At 37.3% G+C, this 19800-nt stretch overlaps 1 protein-coding gene and 1 long non-coding RNA gene across 2 annotated transcripts in view; one reads left to right on the top strand and one right to left on the bottom strand.

Annotated features, from left to right (window-relative positions):
• The window catches only part of NDFIP1 (Nedd4 family interacting protein 1), a 40404-nt gene extending 27131 nt beyond the window's left edge, over nt 1-13273 (top strand). The window contains exons 5-8 of the mRNA XM_084885020.1: nt 242-366; nt 2256-2322; nt 4619-4724; nt 12226-13273. Of these exons, the coding sequence (XP_084741146.1) occupies nt 242-366; nt 2256-2322; nt 4619-4722 (296 nt within the window). The 3' untranslated portion in view covers nt 4723-4724; nt 12226-13273. The remainder of the gene's footprint in view (nt 1-241; nt 367-2255; nt 2323-4618; nt 4725-12225) is intronic.
• Nucleotides 12224-18495, bottom strand: LOC311623182. Its single transcript, XR_014795113.1, has 2 exons — nt 15789-18495; nt 12224-14511 (listed from the first exon to the last, which is right to left on the bottom strand). It is a non-coding gene; the product is annotated as an uncharacterized lncRNA (long non-coding RNA).
• Between the last annotated feature and the right edge of the window lie 1305 nt (nt 18496-19800).

The following is a 19800-nucleotide window of genomic DNA, read 5'->3' as shown; positions in this document are numbered from 1 at the left end:
CATGAGTATACAGTTAAGGCATATTCGAAAGTGAACAGCAGTAGCTATAATAGTGTTTCATCTGATATTCAGAGAGGATTTTTCTTGGGTGCTGTGGGGGAGGAGGTAAGGGTTGTGGAGGGCACGTTGGGCTCTCTTTTATCCTTGGGAAAGCCATTTAAGCAAAAGCAAGTCAGAGGGCACACTTTTGCTCTAGGGTAATAGGACATGTCTGACATCTATTTTCTTTTTGCTTTTACAGTGGCATTCCTCTTTAACTGGATTGGGTTTTTCCTGTCTTTTTGCCTGACCACTTCAGCGGCAGGAAGGTATGGGGCCATTTCAGGATTTGGTCTCTCCCTAATTAAGTGGATCTTGATTGTCAGGGTAAGTCGTGCATCATAGAAATAAAAAAATAGAATAATTTTGAACGTTTTGTTTTTTTCATTTGCTTTATTTGCATTATGTCAACATTTAAAATGATTTTTGGTTTGTCTTTGTTCTGGTATCATGAAGTTGAACCTAAGTCGGTTGCAATTGGTTCACGCATACCAGTTTTGTAGTCAAATCTAGTGAATATTGGGGCATCTCTCCTACAGGTTTTTCACTACCTACTTTTTATTTTTATTTTAGTTTTTATTTATCTTTAGCTGTTTAACAAGTGCTGCTCCATTAGGGGTTCTTATCTGTAAAGTAAATTAGAGATATCTTCAGTGATTTGGAAGTTAGAATTGCATGAAGTAATTTAAAGTTATAAAAGATCTAGTCTCTTCAAGTGTCTTCTGATTTCTGATTTCAAGTAAGTTTATTGCTATTGACAACTTTATAAATAAATAAAACAAATTATAATTTGTTTTTGGGAGTTGACTGACCACTGGGATTTTCGAAACTTATTTATTCTAAAGAAGTTACCATTTTTTAGGATTCCAATATCCTTTTTTTGTTTGTTTGTTTTTTGTTATTCCTCACCCGAGGATATTTTTCCATTAATCTTTTAGAGAGAGTGGAAGAGAGAGAAACATATCAATTGATTGCCTCTTGCATGCACCCTGACTAGGGCCTGGGTGGGGAGGAGCTTGCAACCAAGGTACATGCTCTTGACTGGAATCAAACCAGGGACCCTTTGGTTCGCAGGCCTACACTTTATCCAGAGCCAAACCAGCTAGAGCCAAAGTTCCTTTGAGAATCTGATAAAAGTTGCGGGCTTTCCCCCCAGACAGCTAATATGTACTCATCTAAAACATGGATTTGAGGTTAAGATCCCAAACCCTAAAGAGATTTCTAATTCTTTCTCTAAATCTTGATTGTCATTTTATTAAGAAATAAAATAGTATATTTTAATACTCAGATTTTAAATAGACAAACTTAAATTTTTGAACATCAAAGCCTCCAATAGGAAATATAAAATTACCAGGTGTTTGTTTTTTTTTTAACTAAATTTAAAAACTGAATTTAATTAATCAATTTGTATCAGTTAGGATGGCTTTGTAAGCAGATAACAAAAACTTAGTTCAAAATGGCTTGGAAAACAGCAGGGGGCGGGGGAGGAATTATCTAAGAAAACAAGTCTTGACATGGAGATTAGTTAAATCAGTGTTTTATTGACATCATCAGAGACAACTGTTAAGCATGTTGGTATAGCTGCTCCTCCCTGAGGTTAAGCATTGTCACAGAAATCCACAGTGCTCAACAGAAAAAAGTGAACTGTTGGTTCTTTTCCTTTTCCCTTTATGAGCAGGGAAATCTTCTAAGGAGGCTTCAATTCCCACTGTCCAGAATAACACCCTGTGAAAGGAATGTGGTTATCATTATGTACATGAGAAAGTTTTCAAGATCAAGGCATGGCTAGAGGACAAGACTGTTTTTCCATTAAAATAAATATATTTGTTTATGTTGTAAGCACTTCAAACCAGTAATATAAAAAATACTTTTATTTATTTATTATTATTTTTAAAGATATTTTTATTGGTTTTGGAGAGGAAAGGGAGGGAGGGGAAAGAAAGAAAGAGAGAGAAATACCAATGATGAGAGAGAATCATTGATTGGCTGCCTCCTGCACACCTCCTACTGGCATGTGAATCAAACCTTCAGTCCGCAGGCCGAAGCTCTATCCACTGAGTCAAACCTTCTAGGGCACTTTTATTATTTTTAAGAAGTAAAGGTCAGCATTCATATACAAAATAAAGTTTTTATGTTTTGTGTGCCTGTAAGTTAAAATGTGAAATTATATCTGCTAAGCTGCTATGAAATGTTTTTGTTTTTGTTTTGTTTTTCAGTTTTCCACTTATTTCCCTGGATACTTTGATGGTCAGTATTGGCTCTGGTGGGTGTTCCTGGTTTTAGGTAAGTGCTTTTAACACAGACAAAGGAGAGAAAAGATTATGTTAGATTTTAGAAGTGAGATTACTTTTAGTAAACCCTCATCATATTATTCAGTGGTAGATTAACCAACAATAAGTATAATTTTAAAAATATTTCTCTCTTAAAAATTAGGCTTTCACCATCTGAATAAAATGAATATCGATAAAATGTTTGTTAGCCGTTGTAGGTTTTTCCTAACTCATTTGTATCCACTTCTCAGGTTCCCATGACCAATGGGACACTGATAAAAAGACTTTATAGTCTGGGTTTTTTCCCCCCTTGTGAATTATTGCCATAAACTCATAGGCTTAACCCCAAATTGCTTATAAGCATATTGTAACCACTTGAACTACTCATGAGTATGTGTGTTGGATCTGTCAGGAGAAAACAGAAAATATATAGCCCTGTTAGACATAATTTCTGAAAGAACTACTATTGGATTTCCAGAATTCTTTAGTTTGTTATAAAAATAAGAATTTCTTTTGTGTTGGGCAGAGGTTTTTTTGTTTGTTTGTTTGTTTGTTTGTTTTTGTTTTTTAAATACCAGACATTTCAGGTTGGTCTTAAGGTTTTATTTTTTACTCTAAATATTTATTTAAATTTTTTTTCTAAGATATTTTAAAGCAAAGAAATGAACATTGAGGTAAATATTGTTGGCTTCTTCATTCTTTGTAAAAAAAATATTTTTGATAATTACAGACCACTACCATTTCTATATAATGATAGCAGGGCCATTATATCCATATGTCTATTAAAGATGGTATAATTGCCTTGCTCTGCTTCTGTGACATCTCTTTCTCCTATTTCCTAGTTTGGCCCTTTTTGCTGCCTCCTTAATTTAGACCCCTGATGGCAGTGCTACTAATGGGTCTGGCTAACAGTGTAGCACTATGCCCAGCAGGTACTTAATACATTCAGGACTTAACCTTCTTTGTCTCATGCATTGCTGACCCTAAATTATATTAAGAAAATGCAAGTCATCCATCATGCCATTACTCATCTTCCTACTTTACCAATAGTCATTGTAATTCCAAGGAAAGAGAAATATGATCCCCTCCCCCATCTTTATTGAGAAGCTTAATAATAAAAATGACCTGCCAGAGAGTTACTTTGGAGGAATAGTTCCTTGCCTTTCTTATTCTTAAACTGTCTTTAAGAGAAAAGCTGACTCCTCTTCTTCCCCCCAGCTCAATCTAAGCAAATCCTGAAGGAACCAAAGAAGAGCCATTAAGCATACTTTCATGTTGATTATTGGCAGTAGATAATTTAAAGAAGTTTAATGGGCTGATTTCCTTCTTTATATTGAAGATATGAGATATAAATTATAATACCTTATAATGGATCATTCTTGCTATCTTGCTGCTTAGTACTGAGCAGAAAGTGGTGAGACTTTGGATGTGTATTAAGTGCATCAGGACCCAATGTTTGGATCATTTTTGGAACTTCTCTTGCAGAGAGAACCAACCTTTTTGGAGTTTTTTTTCTATAAGGACCAAGTCTAAAGGTGTTTAAAAATGTGTCTAAGACTCAGGGGCCATCTCTGAAGGAGGAGGGCTGAGTGTCTGAGCTCCCATTAGAGGGCACACCGCCTTCCAGCTCACTCTTCCAAGAGGTGCAGACTCCGTGTATGTGTAGAATCTGGTGTAGCCATACAAATCAATCTTACTCTTTTACCTGCCTGGTAAGTAAATGGCAGAGTGCCCTATTTGTATGTATTTCTTAAGAATGAAGAAATAGAGGTTAGAGTTGAAAATAAAAGAATCACTGTAATAGGTAAGGGGATCCTGACATCTAGTGGTCAACATTATGTACTGTTGACAAGAAAAAAAATACCATGACAAGAAAGGATGAAACTTGTTTCCACTTGAGAAAATCAGTTTATAACTTCTCTCTCTCTCTCTTTTTTTGTTTTGTTTTGAGTTAATTATCTTGGAATGCTTTTTTGGAACTCAGAAGGTAGATTTTGATAATTTTCTTACTGAGGCTTTCAAATGTAGATGTTTAGCCCCATCGTTTTTTATTTCCTTTTAGACCAATTAGATTCTGAATGTGCAAAAGGCTTTTATTTGTTTTTTGATATTATGGGTTTGTTTTTTTAAAATGAGAAATGGAAAATTTGGTGTGGAAATCCTTTGAAAGCTTTGGAGGAAGTTGCTCATGTCTTGATAGCTTTTAGTAGAAAAAACGATGAATTAGTGCTATCAAGAGGGACATTTCCAGGGAGGAGACTTAATGCAGAAGTTATAAATTTATTTCTGGTTTTTCTTTTTTAAATTAGGCTTCCTCCTGTTTCTCAGAGGATTTATCAACTATGCAAAGGTTCGGCAGATGCCAGAAACGTTCTCAAATCTCCCCAGGACCAGAGTTCTCTTTATTTATTAAAGGTATTTAAAAAAAAAAAATCAAACTTTACTCTAATCCCAGTGTAAGGATGTGATAATTGAGATTTCTATTCAGGTTCAGAGTGGAGTGTACCTCCTGTGATAGGGGATATGGAGAAGGTAATGAAACTACAGTCCTTGCCTTTTAGCAGCTTCCGGTTTCATGAGGGGTGTTTCTACAAAAAGTTGTGGGAAAAGGTAAGTTGGCAAACTGCCATAGGAGGAAACATTATCTCATGTTCTGATAGTGCAGAAAAGGCCGGGGTCTTAGTAGTCATCAGGGTGCTGGGATATTTGTCTGGGTCTTGGGATTTGATCTTTGAATCTCAAATCTCGAAGTCACTGCTTATTGTAGTATCAGTTCCAGAAGACAATACTGGGAAGAGTCCTATCAGCTGTAATTAAGTAGGACCCTAATCCCCCAAGCTCGGAGAGACCATGTGTTCTTTAGGAACTCCTTGTGCCTGGACTTCTAACAAGCCCACCAAGGCTTCCATTCCTTAAAAACTAGGGATGCTTTCTTGGTGCCTTGTTTCAGGGTTGCACCCTGATTTTACCATTCTGGTGGGGGGTGGGGGTGTTAAACGAAAGTAAGAGGAGAAAAGGTTTTTTCTCCTACCTAGAATAGGAGGACTAAGCCCTGTTAGAGGCTCTTTGATCTAAAAGAGAACAGATGGTGATTATACCAGCAAGGTTTCTCTGGTACCAAATCTAATGGTCCTCCTTGGACTTCACTCTTTATCCCCTAACACTCTTGAGGATGGTGGATCAGCCCTGGCCTGGCCCCTAGGTATCTTGAGCAACATCTAGGGGCCAGGACAGTTAAAGGTAGCATTTATATTAGTGGAAATTAGCTGGGTGGGGAAGAATTTCAGAATCACATGAGGCAGAGTTGAGAGCAGAAATTCAGGATGAGAATTATGAAGCTTGCCCAAGGGACCACAGTTTGAACAAATAGCTGTCCCGAATACTAATATCTTGAATACTAAGCCCATTTGCAGTGGAGCCAATAGAATTCATAGAGCAGCACTTTAAACTTAGTGACATGTTGGCTCAATTCAAGGCTAACTCCATCTGAACATCAATATTTTGTTCAATATTTGCTGTTGGGTTATAGTTTATTTAGCTAATCATATGCTAAGGGTGGAGTTCTCAATGTTGAAGATTTGTGTAGGTCTCGGAATGTATCTATATAAAAGCCCAATATGCTAATTGTCTGACCTTTGGTCAACTGCTCTACCAGTCACTATGACATGCACTGATCACCAGGGGGCAGACACTTCAACCAGTATGTTAGCTTGCTGCTGGGGGTCCAGTCGACTGGTACTGAGTGAGACAGGCCCGACCACCCTGGAGCCAATCTCCCTCAGTCCCTCTCTGGCCTCTAAAATATTTCTTCTAATTAATTTCCTTTCAATGTGCACGAATTCGTGCAGTGGGCCTCCAGTGTTTCTAGAAAAGAAAGTATTTAATTTGCTAGTTGGTGGTATAGCATTGAAAGTTTTAAGCAGCAAAATATGATGAGAACTTGAGTGTACCAAAATTTGTTTCAAGCATGCATAATAAAAACTAACACCAACTTTTCCATATATCAGATATCGTATTAAACACTTTACATGTGTACTTTTATGCAAGTAAGGCTTTAGTGGCTAGATAAGCTCAGATACATGTAGGTGGAGTGTATTCATAGCATTTCTTATAAAAATTCAAGCATAAAAGAACTTAGTTTTGTGTTGGTTAAAGTTGTTTTCTTCAAGGAACTATGCACTTTTATTTGAACTAATTTTAGTCATTAAGAATACCAGTGTGGCCCTAGGCAGTTTGGCTTAGTGGATAGAACGTTGGCCTTGGGACCAAAGGGTCCCTGGTTCCATCCCGGTTAAGGCTCCTCGGGCCCTGGCCCTGGCCTTGGCCCTTGCCAGAGGCAACCAATCAATGTGTTTCTTTCACATCGATATTTCTCTCTGTCTTTCCCTCTCTCTCCACTCTCCCTTAAAAATAAATAAATAAATAAATAAATAATACCAATGTGTTTATGATTTTTAAAAAAGAAAGGTTATGTTTATTGTGTGCTTAAATTCAAGCATGCCCTGAGTTTGAATTAGGTTACAAAGTCTGAGCACACATGAACATTGACAACACTAGCCTAGGCCTTGATGCCTAATGATGGGTCTTTCTTTGTATCTAGAACATCTTAACTCTAAGAGGCTTATTAAATGTTCTTTGTAGTTTTATGTAATTACAATTGTCACCTTTTTTCTGTCTTACTATATTTTATAGTCATTTCCATGTTTTGGATTTAACTCTTACCTACCACAGGTTCAGAAGTCAGTTAATCCTTTGGGGGTACCATAGCTCACCTTCTTACAAAGGGCATTAAAATCACCTGCAGATTTGGATTTTTCCTAAACCAGTGGTTTGCAAACTCATTAGTCAACAGAGCCAAATATCAACAGTACAACAATTGAAATTTCTTTTGAGAGCCAAATTTTTTAAACTTAACACTTCTTCTAACACCACTTCTTCAAAATAGACTCGCCCAGGCCGAGGTATTTTGTGGAAGAGCCACACTCAAGAAGCCAAAGAGCTGCATGAGGCTTGCGAGCCGCAGTTTGCCGACCACTGCCCTAAACCAAAGTATACTGAGGGGACAGATTTTCTTTAAATAATGTTTTCTCTAAGTCTAATCAAAAGGTAGCTTTGAATTTTTAAGTGGACAGATCACAGCTCTGTTCTCTTCATTCTTCTGTTAAGAGTTTCAGTCTTTATTAAGGAACTGCACACCTTCATCTTGCTTCTAATACCTAACAAATGGCCAGAGAAAGCATGAACTTTTCAGGTTTACTGAATTGTTAGGGACTTTATTTAAAGTTCTGTAAATTTGTTGATTTTTTTTTTCTCTTTTCTTTTTCTGTTAATCCTCACTAGAGGATGTTTTTCCCATTGATTTTTAGAGAGTGGAAGGGAGGGGGAGAGACAGAGAGGAACACGGATGTGAAAGAGATGCATTGATTGATTGCCTCCTGTACTTGGCCCCAGCCAGGGCCAGGGAACAACCCGAAACCTTTGAGCAGAATTGCACCTGCAACCTTTGGTGTGCTGGCTGACACTCCAGCCTTTGGGATACAGCGGCCAAGGCTGGTTATTTTTTTAAATCCTCACCTGAAGACATGCTGAGAGAGAGAGGGAGGGAGAGAAATTAACAGCAGTGTGAGAGAGAAACGGTATCAGCTGCCTTTGGTACATAGCACATGCCCTGACTGGGAATTGAGCTGCAGTCTTTCAGGGCATAGTACTACACTCAACCAGTTGAGTCACTTTGGCCAGGCTGGTTTGTATTTGTTTTGATTTTCTAAAATCTCTGAAATGTTTCATGGTGTATCCTAAGTGTAAATGAAGCATCTTTAGGGTTATGGTTTGAACGAGGCAGTTCTTGGTAATAATGCTGTTGGATCTGTGAGGTTGGTTATAGGCCAAATTCTCTGAATTTGGGAGTCAGAAGCCTTAGATTGGAGTTTCAGGAGTTCTCAAAAACTCTGAGGTTTGCGAGCTTCCCCCATTGGAGTGCAGGGTAGGGTTTCTTTGCTCTTCTGTCTGACTGGACTGTTCTAGTTGATTCTAAATTATTCCTGACATGCCTAGAGGATTCAGAGCTCTAAATTAAGGGTTTGGGGACTTAGCGCAGCAATTGGAATTCTAATGACTTCCTTACTAATTTTCAGTATACCCAGAGGGGTAAGCTATAATATCCCATGAGACTGAATTTCTTTTGACAATTGATAGGGAGAAGAACTATCCATCTAGATCCAAATATAGAATATTTTCTTTCTCTGGTTCAGAGGAAATTTAGTTTTAATTAAGTTTAAATATGTGCTAGAAAACCATTATATGAAAATAAATATTTTCTTTCATTGAGACTTCTTTTTTTTTTCTTTAATAGAGATGTCACTAGTTAAAAGTTAGCTAGAGGCTTACTTTTTGTCAGAAAGACACTGGTAGGGAATTTTAAAAATAACCTTGCTAGAACAAAATAACTTAATTCCCATGCTGTACTAAGATCTAGTATTTTACTGGAAAGGGTATAGGAATAGTGACTTTTCACACACGCACAGGCACAGGCACATGCACACGCATGCACCTTGAAATGACCCTAGGGACGTTTTTTACTAGCAACGAGCCCAAGTAGATGTTACAAAAGCCGAGCACTAAAGCTCATGCGTTACTAGCATAGGGGCAGCCCACAGGTTCCCTTATGAAGCCCATTTAAGGTTAAAAAAGGAAATCTAGTTTCCTACCTACAGCCGGAAAAGCCAGAAGGAACTGCTGCAGGTGGCTCATGGGCATTGAGAAGTGTGACAGGAAGCAGAAAAGACAACATGTTCCTTCTGTGTTGTAAAAAAAGAAACAGATACCTTGTAGAAACATCTTTATCTGAAATGCTAAAATATGTGATGTATTCATACTTTCTTTTACCAGCACTACATTTGTATGCACTAGCACTCCTCTGGTGCTGCCAGGTCATCGAAGGTAATTAATCGCTGCAAGGTGGTAGCAGTTACCTGGTGTCTGCTATTTGAAAAGCACTTGTGCATATGAAGCATAATAGATTTTAAATTCTCTTATTTTAACAGCATCTGAAAGAGAAACTTGTAAGATCTGGCATTAATGAGATAATAGGGCTCTTTGTAGTTAGAAAGTGATTGCTAAGACTGGTGATCTATACCTGCTAGTGTTAAGATAGTTTAACCTTTTCCATATGATGATTTAACTTCTTCCAAATGTTTTCATTTCCCTTTTTCTATAGTATTCCCTCCCCCTTTAATATCTCTCTTATTAGAGAAAATTCACCTCAAGCTAAAGTTTGATTTATTGGACTGTGTTATAAAGTAGCAAGATAGTAAAAATGTTTTCAGTGTGATTTTTTTCCTTTAAAAAAATCAGTGTCCAAGAAGAAATGGTTGTCTTCCTCTTGCAATTAAACGATTCGTAGACTGTTGGATTTCTTTTGCTTCTGAAGCATGATGTACAGTTTAGTAATGATGTCCGAGGCCCTAAAACCTGTCTTTCCTCCAGTTCATGTTCCACCATTATTATAACAACTGTGCCTCTTTAAGTAGTCTTTTTCCTGTGGAGTTTGTATGGTGATTAAGATCACCCATAGCAACCCATGTAGGTTGTCCTCTTAGTGGGTTTTTAATGTTTTTTTGGGTCACTCTGGCTTGAGGGATCTATTAAAGCTAATTAACTGCTGTGGAAGCAGTGAGGAAAGTAGCTAGGTAGTTATCTGGACTGTATTATATGTTTTTGCAAACTCTAGTGTTTCAACCTAATAATGGTTACATTAGTTTTTATCTATTTATGGAAACTGATAAAACTGAAGTTACTTAGATTTGTATTGAGTCTGGACTCATTGCAAAAACCCCCATTTGACATCAGTCCACCAATTTTCTTTTTGCTTCTGCTTGGCTTTTAGAATTTCTTAAATTCTTGCATCTTCGACCCTGAACATTTTAAGGTTTTTCAGTCTAAAGAAAAGTTTCACTTGTGCCAGTATCATTGGTTTACTTTAAATCAAAACACCAACTGAATTTGGAGTTTGGTGAAATAGACTATCTAATAAAAGAGTAATATGCAAATTGACCATCACTCCAACACAAGATGGCTATCACATGGATACAAAATGGCCACCACAAGATGGCCTTCAGGGGAGAGCAGTTGTGGGCAATCAGGCCAGTAGGGGAGGGCAGTTAGGGGTGACTGGGCTGGTAGAGGAGTGCAGTTGGGGGAGACCAGGCCTGCAGGGGAGGGAGAGTAGTTGGGGTGACCAGGCCAGCAGGGGAGGGCAGTTGGGTGGGACCAGGCCTGCAGGGGAGGGCAGTTGGGGCAACCAGGCCGGCAGGAGAGGGCAGTTAGAGATCACTAGGCCAGCAGGGGAGGGCAGTTGGGGGTGACCAGGTGTGCAGGGGAGGGCAATTAGGGGCAATTGGGCCATCAGGGGAGTAGTTAGCTGTCAATTAGGCTGGCAGGAGAGTGGTTAGGAGTGATCAGGCTGGCAGGCAGAAATGGTTAGGGGTAATCAAGCAGGCAGGCAGGTGAGCAGTTGGGAGCTAGCTGTCCTGGATTATGAGAGGGATGTCCCATGTTGGGAGAGGGTGTAGGCTGGGCTAAGGGACACACACCTCGTGGGGCCCCTCCCACCCCTCACCCTCCTACCCTCCACCCCCCCCCTCACTCCCCGTGCACAAATTGCATGCACCAGGCCTCTAGTTAAGTTTATAAAGAATATGTGGATTTCCTCCAATGTTGTAGCTTCTCTGCATTTTGTCAGCCTTTTAAACATATACACAGAAGTCTAATCAGAAAAGATATAAAAGGGCTGCTTGTGGCTTTTATAGTAATTTGGAAAGATGTAAAAGTAAGCTAAAGGCCTGCCTATATATGAGGTCATCCAATTCTCTTGGTGCAGAGTAGCATAAAGTATTCTCAATAAATATTTGTTAAGTAGTTAATGTAGCTCTTTCATTTTTTTAAGCATTAATATAGGGAGTTACTTGTACTTTTCCCCATTATTTCCATGAGAACTAAAATAATTTATTATGCCAGTACAGAAATGCCTCAGAGTATTAGATGAAAACTGCATTTAACAAAATTTATGGACATTATTTATTTCAGTCATATATATTCCATTTTATTTTTATTTATTCGTTTTTTTAATTCTCACTGAGGATATGTTTATTGATTTTAGAGAGAGGATGGGAAAGAGAGAAAAACATGGATCTGTTGAGTCCCATATACACCCCAACCGGAGATTGAACTCAAAACCCTTTGATGTATGGGACAACTACCAACGGAGCCACCTGGCTAGGGCTATACAATCCATTTTTAAAAAGTATCTTGGGGCTACAGATATCTTTTCTTCAGAGACACATGCCCAAAATTACGTTGCTTATTTTTCTAATTTATTTTTAAAAGTACTTGTGATACCTCTGAGTTTACAAGTCATTTTTTAACTTTGCCACACTCTGAGACAACATGACTTGATTGGCATCCTTACTAAAATCTTCATTGTATGAGTCCTGGCAGCTTTGGCAGGGTAAACAATAGCTTCAGGTGTATTAGGAAAATGACCTGTGTATGTGCTTGGATCTTACTGTCCCTTTGTCTTCAAGTTTGAGTCATTGCTGTTGAGGTTAAATGTGAGATGAAGTAATTGCTACTTGCATTTCATTCTTTTGTTAGGAAGTTTGGAGAGCGAGACCCCTGACTTCATGGGTTTTCAAGAAAACATTCAAGTTCTTTCTAGTTAGTGTCCTTGATAACTTTAAGAACTGAAAATTTAATGTTTATTGAATGCTTTGATGTCAGTGTATAGTAATCTTAAAGCTGTGTTAAAATGTATTTCTTGTGTCTCTAAACATCCTGCCTTCTTTTGTGACCACATCCTTCTCTCAGCCAAAATAACACACTAACTAGAGTTTCAATATTCAATATCCTTCTCTGGCAGATGTTTTCTGGCAAAGGCCTTCCTGCGTTTATGAATTCTCTCTCAAGAAGCAAGAAAACACCTGCAGGAAGTGAATCAAGATGCAGAACACAGGAATAATCACCTACTTCAACAAAATAAAGTACTGTTGAAAAAGATCATGTTTCACTATTTGTTCCTAGATGTTAAATTTTAGTAGTTAATGCAGAATTCTGTAATCATGGAATCATTAGTGGTTAATGTTTGAAAAAGCTCTCGCAATCAAGTCTGTGATGTATTAATAATGCCTTATCTATGGTTTGTAGTCATTTTAAATAGCATGAGCCTTGTCCCTGTAGTCACTAGGGGGCAGTCTTGCTTTATTCATCTTCCATCTCAAAATGACTTTGGCATAAAATACTTTAGTGTAAGATAATGTGTAATGCTGGCCATTTTAAAGGGGTTTTCTCAAAAGTTAAAAATTCCTTATGACTGCATTCATTTCTGCACATAATCATATTTACTGTGAAAATTAATCTAGAAATTGATGCAATTGTATTGTGAACACCTGAAAACAAAACCATAGTGCAAATACATTTGAGGTTTGGTCAAGAATATGTTCTTAATTGGAAAATAATAAGCATTAATTTTTTTATAGTTTGTATTCTAAATTTTGCAGTACCTGTTGTTCTTTATTGTGTGCCTAAGGGATTGCAAATGTGTTGTCACTGTATAAAATAGAAAGGACAGGAACAAATACAGTTTAATAAAATGCAATTCTGGACACTTTCTGTATGATTAACATCTCCTATCCCTTCTTTTTCTTTTTCTCTTATCTCCTAATGATGATTAGGCCAAGGGCTGGGAGTAGGGAGAGGATTAGTTACTAGGAGCAAAGAATTTGCTTGGAACTTTTGAGATGATCCCTAACATACTGTATGTACTACTTGCTTTTACAATGTGTTAGCAGAAACTGATGTGCTATAAATGTAGAATGATGTGCTTTCTGCCAAGTGATTATTCATCTTGGTTTGCTATGTTAAAACTGTAAATACAACAGAACATTAATAAATGTCTCTTGTGTAGCAAATTCGTTGTAGATTAGTGTTTAATTTTTTGGTTTGCATTTGATTGCTAAGGCAATTTTTTAAAATCTTCATTCATATAGATTTAATGTAGAATAATTCAGTAAATCTAAACAAATTGGTCTTGGGCCAATTTTTTTTCTTTTTCAGTACAGGAAGTTCCCTTCTTTCAGATCATATTCAAATCATTCTTAAAAATGTATGTGAAAATTGGTTCTGCAAACGAGAGTGGAATGAAATAGAAAGGAGTTGTAGAGATTTTAAATCACCCTGCCATTCCCAATTATGCTTCATTTTTTAGACATAATCTTAGATAACTTATTTTCAAAATTTCTGCATTTGCCTTTTTTCTCAATTGAACACAGTCAACTGGTTTAAATCCTATGACCTATGAGGCAAAAGATTTCTCGTTCCTCTTCATTTCTATTCTTATCTCAGTTGTGTTAAGTGTAGAGATAATGATTCTTACAATGTCAACCATTTGATTTTTTTCCCTTCTTCCACTTACTCAAATAAATATAAAGAAAAAATGCAACAAAAAAGGTCAAATAAGGACAAACCAGCACTGCCATGGTGTGATAGCTGTGCATGTTCGTTCTCTGCCGCAGGTGAGCACTAGGATCAGCATGGGACGTCTGTTCAGGGTGTCAGTGCTTAATGCACAGCTATACAGGTGGTTTAAAAGCCAAACAGGGGAATTGAGAGCCTCCTGGATTGACTGACAAGGCAGTGATCATCCTAATTTACTGATTATTGTAAGTAATAGGATAGTATGTTCTTGTTCAAAAGTTATGTTTTGTTATAGGTAAGCAGGGGCTTCATGAAAATCTAACGATTTTTTTTTTTTATTTTGGATTAGATTATATCAACAATAGTTTGGAAGAGTATGTAGCTTACAATGTTCTAAGTTTCAGAATGCTATATCTTTAAATGTAAATGGACTAAATGCTCCAATCAAAAGACATAGGGTAACAGATTGGATAAGAAAACAAGATCCATATATCTGTTGTCTACAAGAAACCCACTTCAGAAAAAAAGACGCACACAGACTGAGGGTGAAGGGATGGAAAAAGGTTTTCCAGGCGAATGGAAATGAAAAAAAAAGCTGGGGTAGCAATACTTATATCTGACAAATTAGATCTCAGAGTGAAGGACATAACAAGAGATAATGAAGGCCACTTCATAATACTAAAGGGAGCAATCCAACAAGAAGAAATAACCCTGGTAAATATTGGGTCGGCAACTAAGTAATTGCGGATTTTTTAAAAAAGAATTTTTTCATGGAACTAAATAACTTTATTCTGTAATGTATTGCCCATTTTGATCAATGACCTTTTGCCATCTTTCAGGCAGCATCATAATCCCACGTTCAAAAAACTTCTGGTTTTTATTAGCAAAAAACTGAATCAGGTATGATTTGACATCATCATCATTATTGAAATTTTTACCATTCAAGGAGTTTTGTAAAGATCGAAACAAAAAGTAATCAGATGGTGCAAGGTCAGGACTATATGGTGGATGTGGCAAAACATCCCAACCAAGCTCCATTAATTTTTGCCGAGTGACCAAAGATGTGTGTGGCCTTGCATTGTCATGATGGAATACAACACCTTTTTGATTTGTCAATTCGGGCCGCTTTTCTTCAACTGCATTGTTTAATTTCGTTAGTTGTTCAATGTAGACATCAGAATTGATCGTTCGGTTGGGTGGTAAGAGTTCAAAGTAGACAATTCCTTTGTAATCCCACCAAACTGATAACAAAACCTTCTTTTGATGAATATCAGCTTTTGATGTTGTTTGAGTTGGTTCACCTGGCCTGCTCCACGATCTTTTCCGCTTGATATTGTTGTAAACAACCCATTTTTCATCGCCAGTTATCAGTCGTTTTAAAAATGGATCATTTTCATTACGTTTCTTTAGCAAATCGCAGCTGCTAATGCGTTGCGTTAACTGTGATTCTTTCAGTTCGTGAGGAACCCATGTATCGAGTTTTTGAACATAGCCAAGTTGTTTTAAGTGATTTTCAATGCATGTATGTGATACATGAAGCTTCTCTGCAATCTCATGTGTTGTACTGTGACAGTCCGAATTGATTATTGCTTTGATTAGGGCGTCATCAACTTCAACTGGACGACCAGAGCGTTTTTCATCTTTGAGTGAAAAATCACCAGAACGAAATTTGGCAAACCAATTTTGACACTGCCATTCTTTTAAGGCTTCGTCACCATAAACAGCACATAACTTTTTATGAGCTTGCGATGCGTTTTTCCCTTTGCAGAAATAAAAAAGCAAAATATGATGAAAATGTTCCTTTTGATTTTCCATTTTTCAACGAACGCCAAACGAAAACTACAAAACAGATCAAAAAACTTTTTTTACTGATTAACAGCTGAATAGCCAACTATCAAATAACAAAATGTGTTTTACATTTGTACTACGTCTGCAAACCTAAAAATTCAACTGAAGCCATATATGTGTGAAACCCGCAATTACTTAGCTGCCGACCCAATATATATGCACCCAATATGGGAGCACCCAAATACATTAAAAAACAAACAAACAAAAAAAAAAAAACTACTGGAGGACATTAAGGGAGAGATTAATAGCAATGCAATCATAGTAGGAGATTTTAATACCCCACTGTCACCCTTGGACAAATCATCTAAACAAAAAATCAGCAAAGAAATATCAATCCTAAAGGACTCATTAAACCAGATGGAATTAATCGACATCTTCAGAACATTTCACCCCAAAGCCACAGAATATACATTCTTCTCAAGTGCACATGGGACATTCTCAAAGATAGACCACATTTTGGGACATAGGCAAAGTCTCTTCAAGTTCAAGAAGATAGAAATCATATCAAGCATTTCTCAGATCATAGTGGCATAAAACTGGAAATTAACTACAATAAAAATAAACCTAAGAAATCAAACACATGGAGACTAAACAGCATGTTATTAAACAAGGACTGGGTTACCAGAGAAATCAAGGAAGAAATTAAAAACATCCTGGAAACAAATGACAATGAAAACAACAATCCAAAATCTATGGGACACAGCAAAAGCATTTTTGAGAGGGAAGTTCATATCCCTACAAGACTATTGCAAAAAACAAGAAAAAATGGTAACAAATTATCTAACTCTACAATTCAAAGAGTTAGAAAAAGAGCAACAAGAAAAGCCCACTGTAAGCAGAAGGAAGGAAATAACAAAAATCAGAGCAGAGATAAACGACATAGAGACCAAAGAAACAATACATAAAATCAACAAAACCAAGAGCTGGTTCTTTGAAAGGATAAACAGGATAGATGAATCTCTAGCCAGGCTAACCAAGAAACAAAGAGGACTCAAATAAAATCAGAAACGAAAGAGGTGAAATAACAACAGACCCCACCGAAATACAACGGATTGTTACTAAATACTACGAACAACTCTATTCCAACAAACTGAACAACCTGGAGGAAATGGACATATTCCTAGAAAAATACAGACTTCCAAAACTCAACCAGGAAGAATCTAAAAATCTCAATAGACCAGTGACTTGGGAAGAAATTGAAACAGTTGTCAAAAAGCTTCCAGCAAACAAAACCTCAGGGCCAGATGGCTTCACAGGAGAGTTTTACCAAACATTCAAGGAAGAACTAAAACCTATCCTCCTCAGACTATTCCTAAAAATTCAAGAGGAAGGAACACTTCCAAACTCCTTCTATGAAGCCAGCATCACCCTAATACCAAAACCAGATAAAGACAACTCAATGAAAGAGAATTACAGGCCAATATCCCTCATGAACATAGATGCCAAAATCCTCAACAAAATTCTAGCAAATCAGCTCCAGCAGAGCATCACAAAGATCATACACCATGACCAAGTAGGATTTATTCCAGGAATGCTAGGATGGTACAATATCTGCAAATCAATAAACGCAATACATCACATAAACAGATTGAAAGATTGAAAATCATATAGTCGTATCAATTGATGCAGAAAAAGCATTTGATAAAATCCAACACCCTTTCCTGATAAAAACTCTCAACAAGGTGGGAGTACAAGCATCATACCTCAACATAATAAAAGCTATATATGATAAACCCACAGCCAACATCATACTCAATGGGCAAAAACTAAAACCATTCCCTCTAAGAACAGGAACAAGACAGGGCTGCCCACTTTCACCACTCCTGTTTGACATAGTACTGGAAGTACTAGCCATTGCAATTAGACAAGAAGAGGAAATAAAAGGCATCCAAATTGGAAAAGAAGAAGTAAAGTTATCCTTATTTGCAGATGACATGATATTGTACATAAAAACCCCAAAAGACTCCATTAAAAAACTAATTGACTTAATAAATGAATTTGGCAATGTAGCAGGATACAAAATTAACGCCAAGAAATCCATGGCATTTCTATACACCAACAGTGAAATTACAGAAACAGAGACAAAAAGCAATTCCATTTACCATCGCACCAAAAAAATTAAGATACCTAGGAATAAATTTAACTAAGGAAGTAAAGGACCTATTTGCGGAAAACTACACAACACTGAAAAAAGAGATAGAGGAAGATGTAAACAGATGGAAGAACATACCATGTTCATGGATTGGTAGAATCATCATCAAAATGTCCAAACTTCCTAAAGCAATCTATAGGTTCAATGCACTCCCCATTAAAATACCAACGGCATATTTCACTGACGTAGAAAAAACTCTCCAAAAGTTCATTTGGAACAATAAAAGACCCCGAATAGTCACAGCAATCCTGAGAAAGAAGAGTAAAGTAGGAGGGATCTCAATACCAGACTTCAAGCCACTGTTCTCAAAACAGCCTGGTACTGGCACAAAAACAGACATATAGATCAATGGAATCGAATCGAGAACCCAGATATCAACCCAAATCACTTTGCTTAATTAATATTTGACAAAGGAGGTACGAATATACTGTACAATGGAGTCAAGACAGTCTCTTCAATAAATGGTGTTGGGAAAATTGGACAGATACATGCAAAAGAATGAAACTAGATCACCAACTTACACCATACACAAAAGTAAATTCAAAATGGATACAGGACCTAAACATCAGACGGGAAACCATAAAAATACTAGAAGCATCCACAGGCAGCAAAATCTCAGACATATGCCAAAAGAACTTCTTCTCTGATACTGCCTCTAGGGCAATGGAAGCTAAAGAGAACATAAACAAATGGGACTACATCAAAATAAAAAGCTTTTTTACAGCAAAAGAAACTATCAACAAAACAAGAAAGCCCACTGTGTGGGAGAACATATTTGCAAATGTTACCCCTGATAAAGGTTTAATCTCCAACATCTACAAACAGCTTATAGAACTAAATAAAAGGAATATGAATGATCCAATTAAAAAATGGGCAATGGACCTAAATAGAATATTTTCAAAGGAAGACAGAAGGATGGCCAAAAGGCACATGAAAACATGCTCAAAGTCACTAATTATCCGAGAGATGCAAATCAAAACAACAATGCAGTACCATCTCACACCTGTCAGAATGGCCAACATCAACAAATAAACGACAAGTGTTGGTGAGGTTGCAGAGAAAAAGGAACCCTCGTGCACTGTTGGTGGGAATGCAGACTGGTGCAACAACTGTGGAGAACAGTGTGGAGTTTCCTCAAAAAACTGAAAATGGAATTCCCATTTGACCCAGTAATCCCACTCCTAGGAATATATCCCAAGAAACTAGAAACACCAATTAGAAAGGATATATGCACCCCTATGTTCATAGCAGCACAATCTACAATAGCTAGAATTTGGAAACAGCCTAGGTGCCCATCAGCAGATGATTGGATCCAAAAACTATGGTATATCTACACAATGGAATACTATGCTGCCATAAAAAAGAAGGAATTCTCATCATTTGCAGCAACCTGGATGGAATTGGAGAACATCATGCTGAGTGAAGCCAGTCAATGAAAGAGAAACACCACATGACCTCACTCATTTATGGATAATAAAGAACATTATAAACTGATGAACCAAAAGATAGATATAGAGACAGTAAAGCAACAAGTAGACTGTCAAATTACAGCAGGTAGGGTAGGGAGATCTGGGGGAGATAATAGATCAACCGAAGGACTTGTATGCGTGCATATAAGTACAACCAATGGACACAAAACTCTGGGGTAGGAGGGTAAGTATGGGGGGGGGGCAATGTTAAAATATGTACACAGATAATAATTGAATAAAAAAATGGGGGGGAAAATTAAAAAATTAAAATAAATTAATTAATTAAAAAAAAAAACAAAAAAAAAAACTCAGCGCCGGCAGGCATGGCTCAGTGGTTGAGCTTTGACCTATGAACTGGGAGGTCATGGTTGGATTCCCAGTCGGGGCACATGCCCTGGTTGGGGGCTCGATCCCCAATAGGGGGTGTGCAGGAGGCAGCCGATCAATGAGTCTCTCTTATTGTTGATGTTTCTTTCTCTCCCACTCCCTTCCTCTTTGAAATCACTAAAAGACTGGATCAGCCTGGCTGGCATGGCTCAGTGGTTGAGTGTTG

Source organism: Pipistrellus hanaki (assembly GCF_964339955.1).
Source record: "Pipistrellus hanaki genome assembly, chromosome: 5".
Lineage (NCBI taxonomy): Eukaryota > Metazoa > Chordata > Mammalia > Chiroptera > Vespertilionidae > Pipistrellus > Pipistrellus hanaki.
Note: the sequence above shows the minus strand (reverse complement) of the source record. Positions and strands in the feature narration are given on the sequence as shown.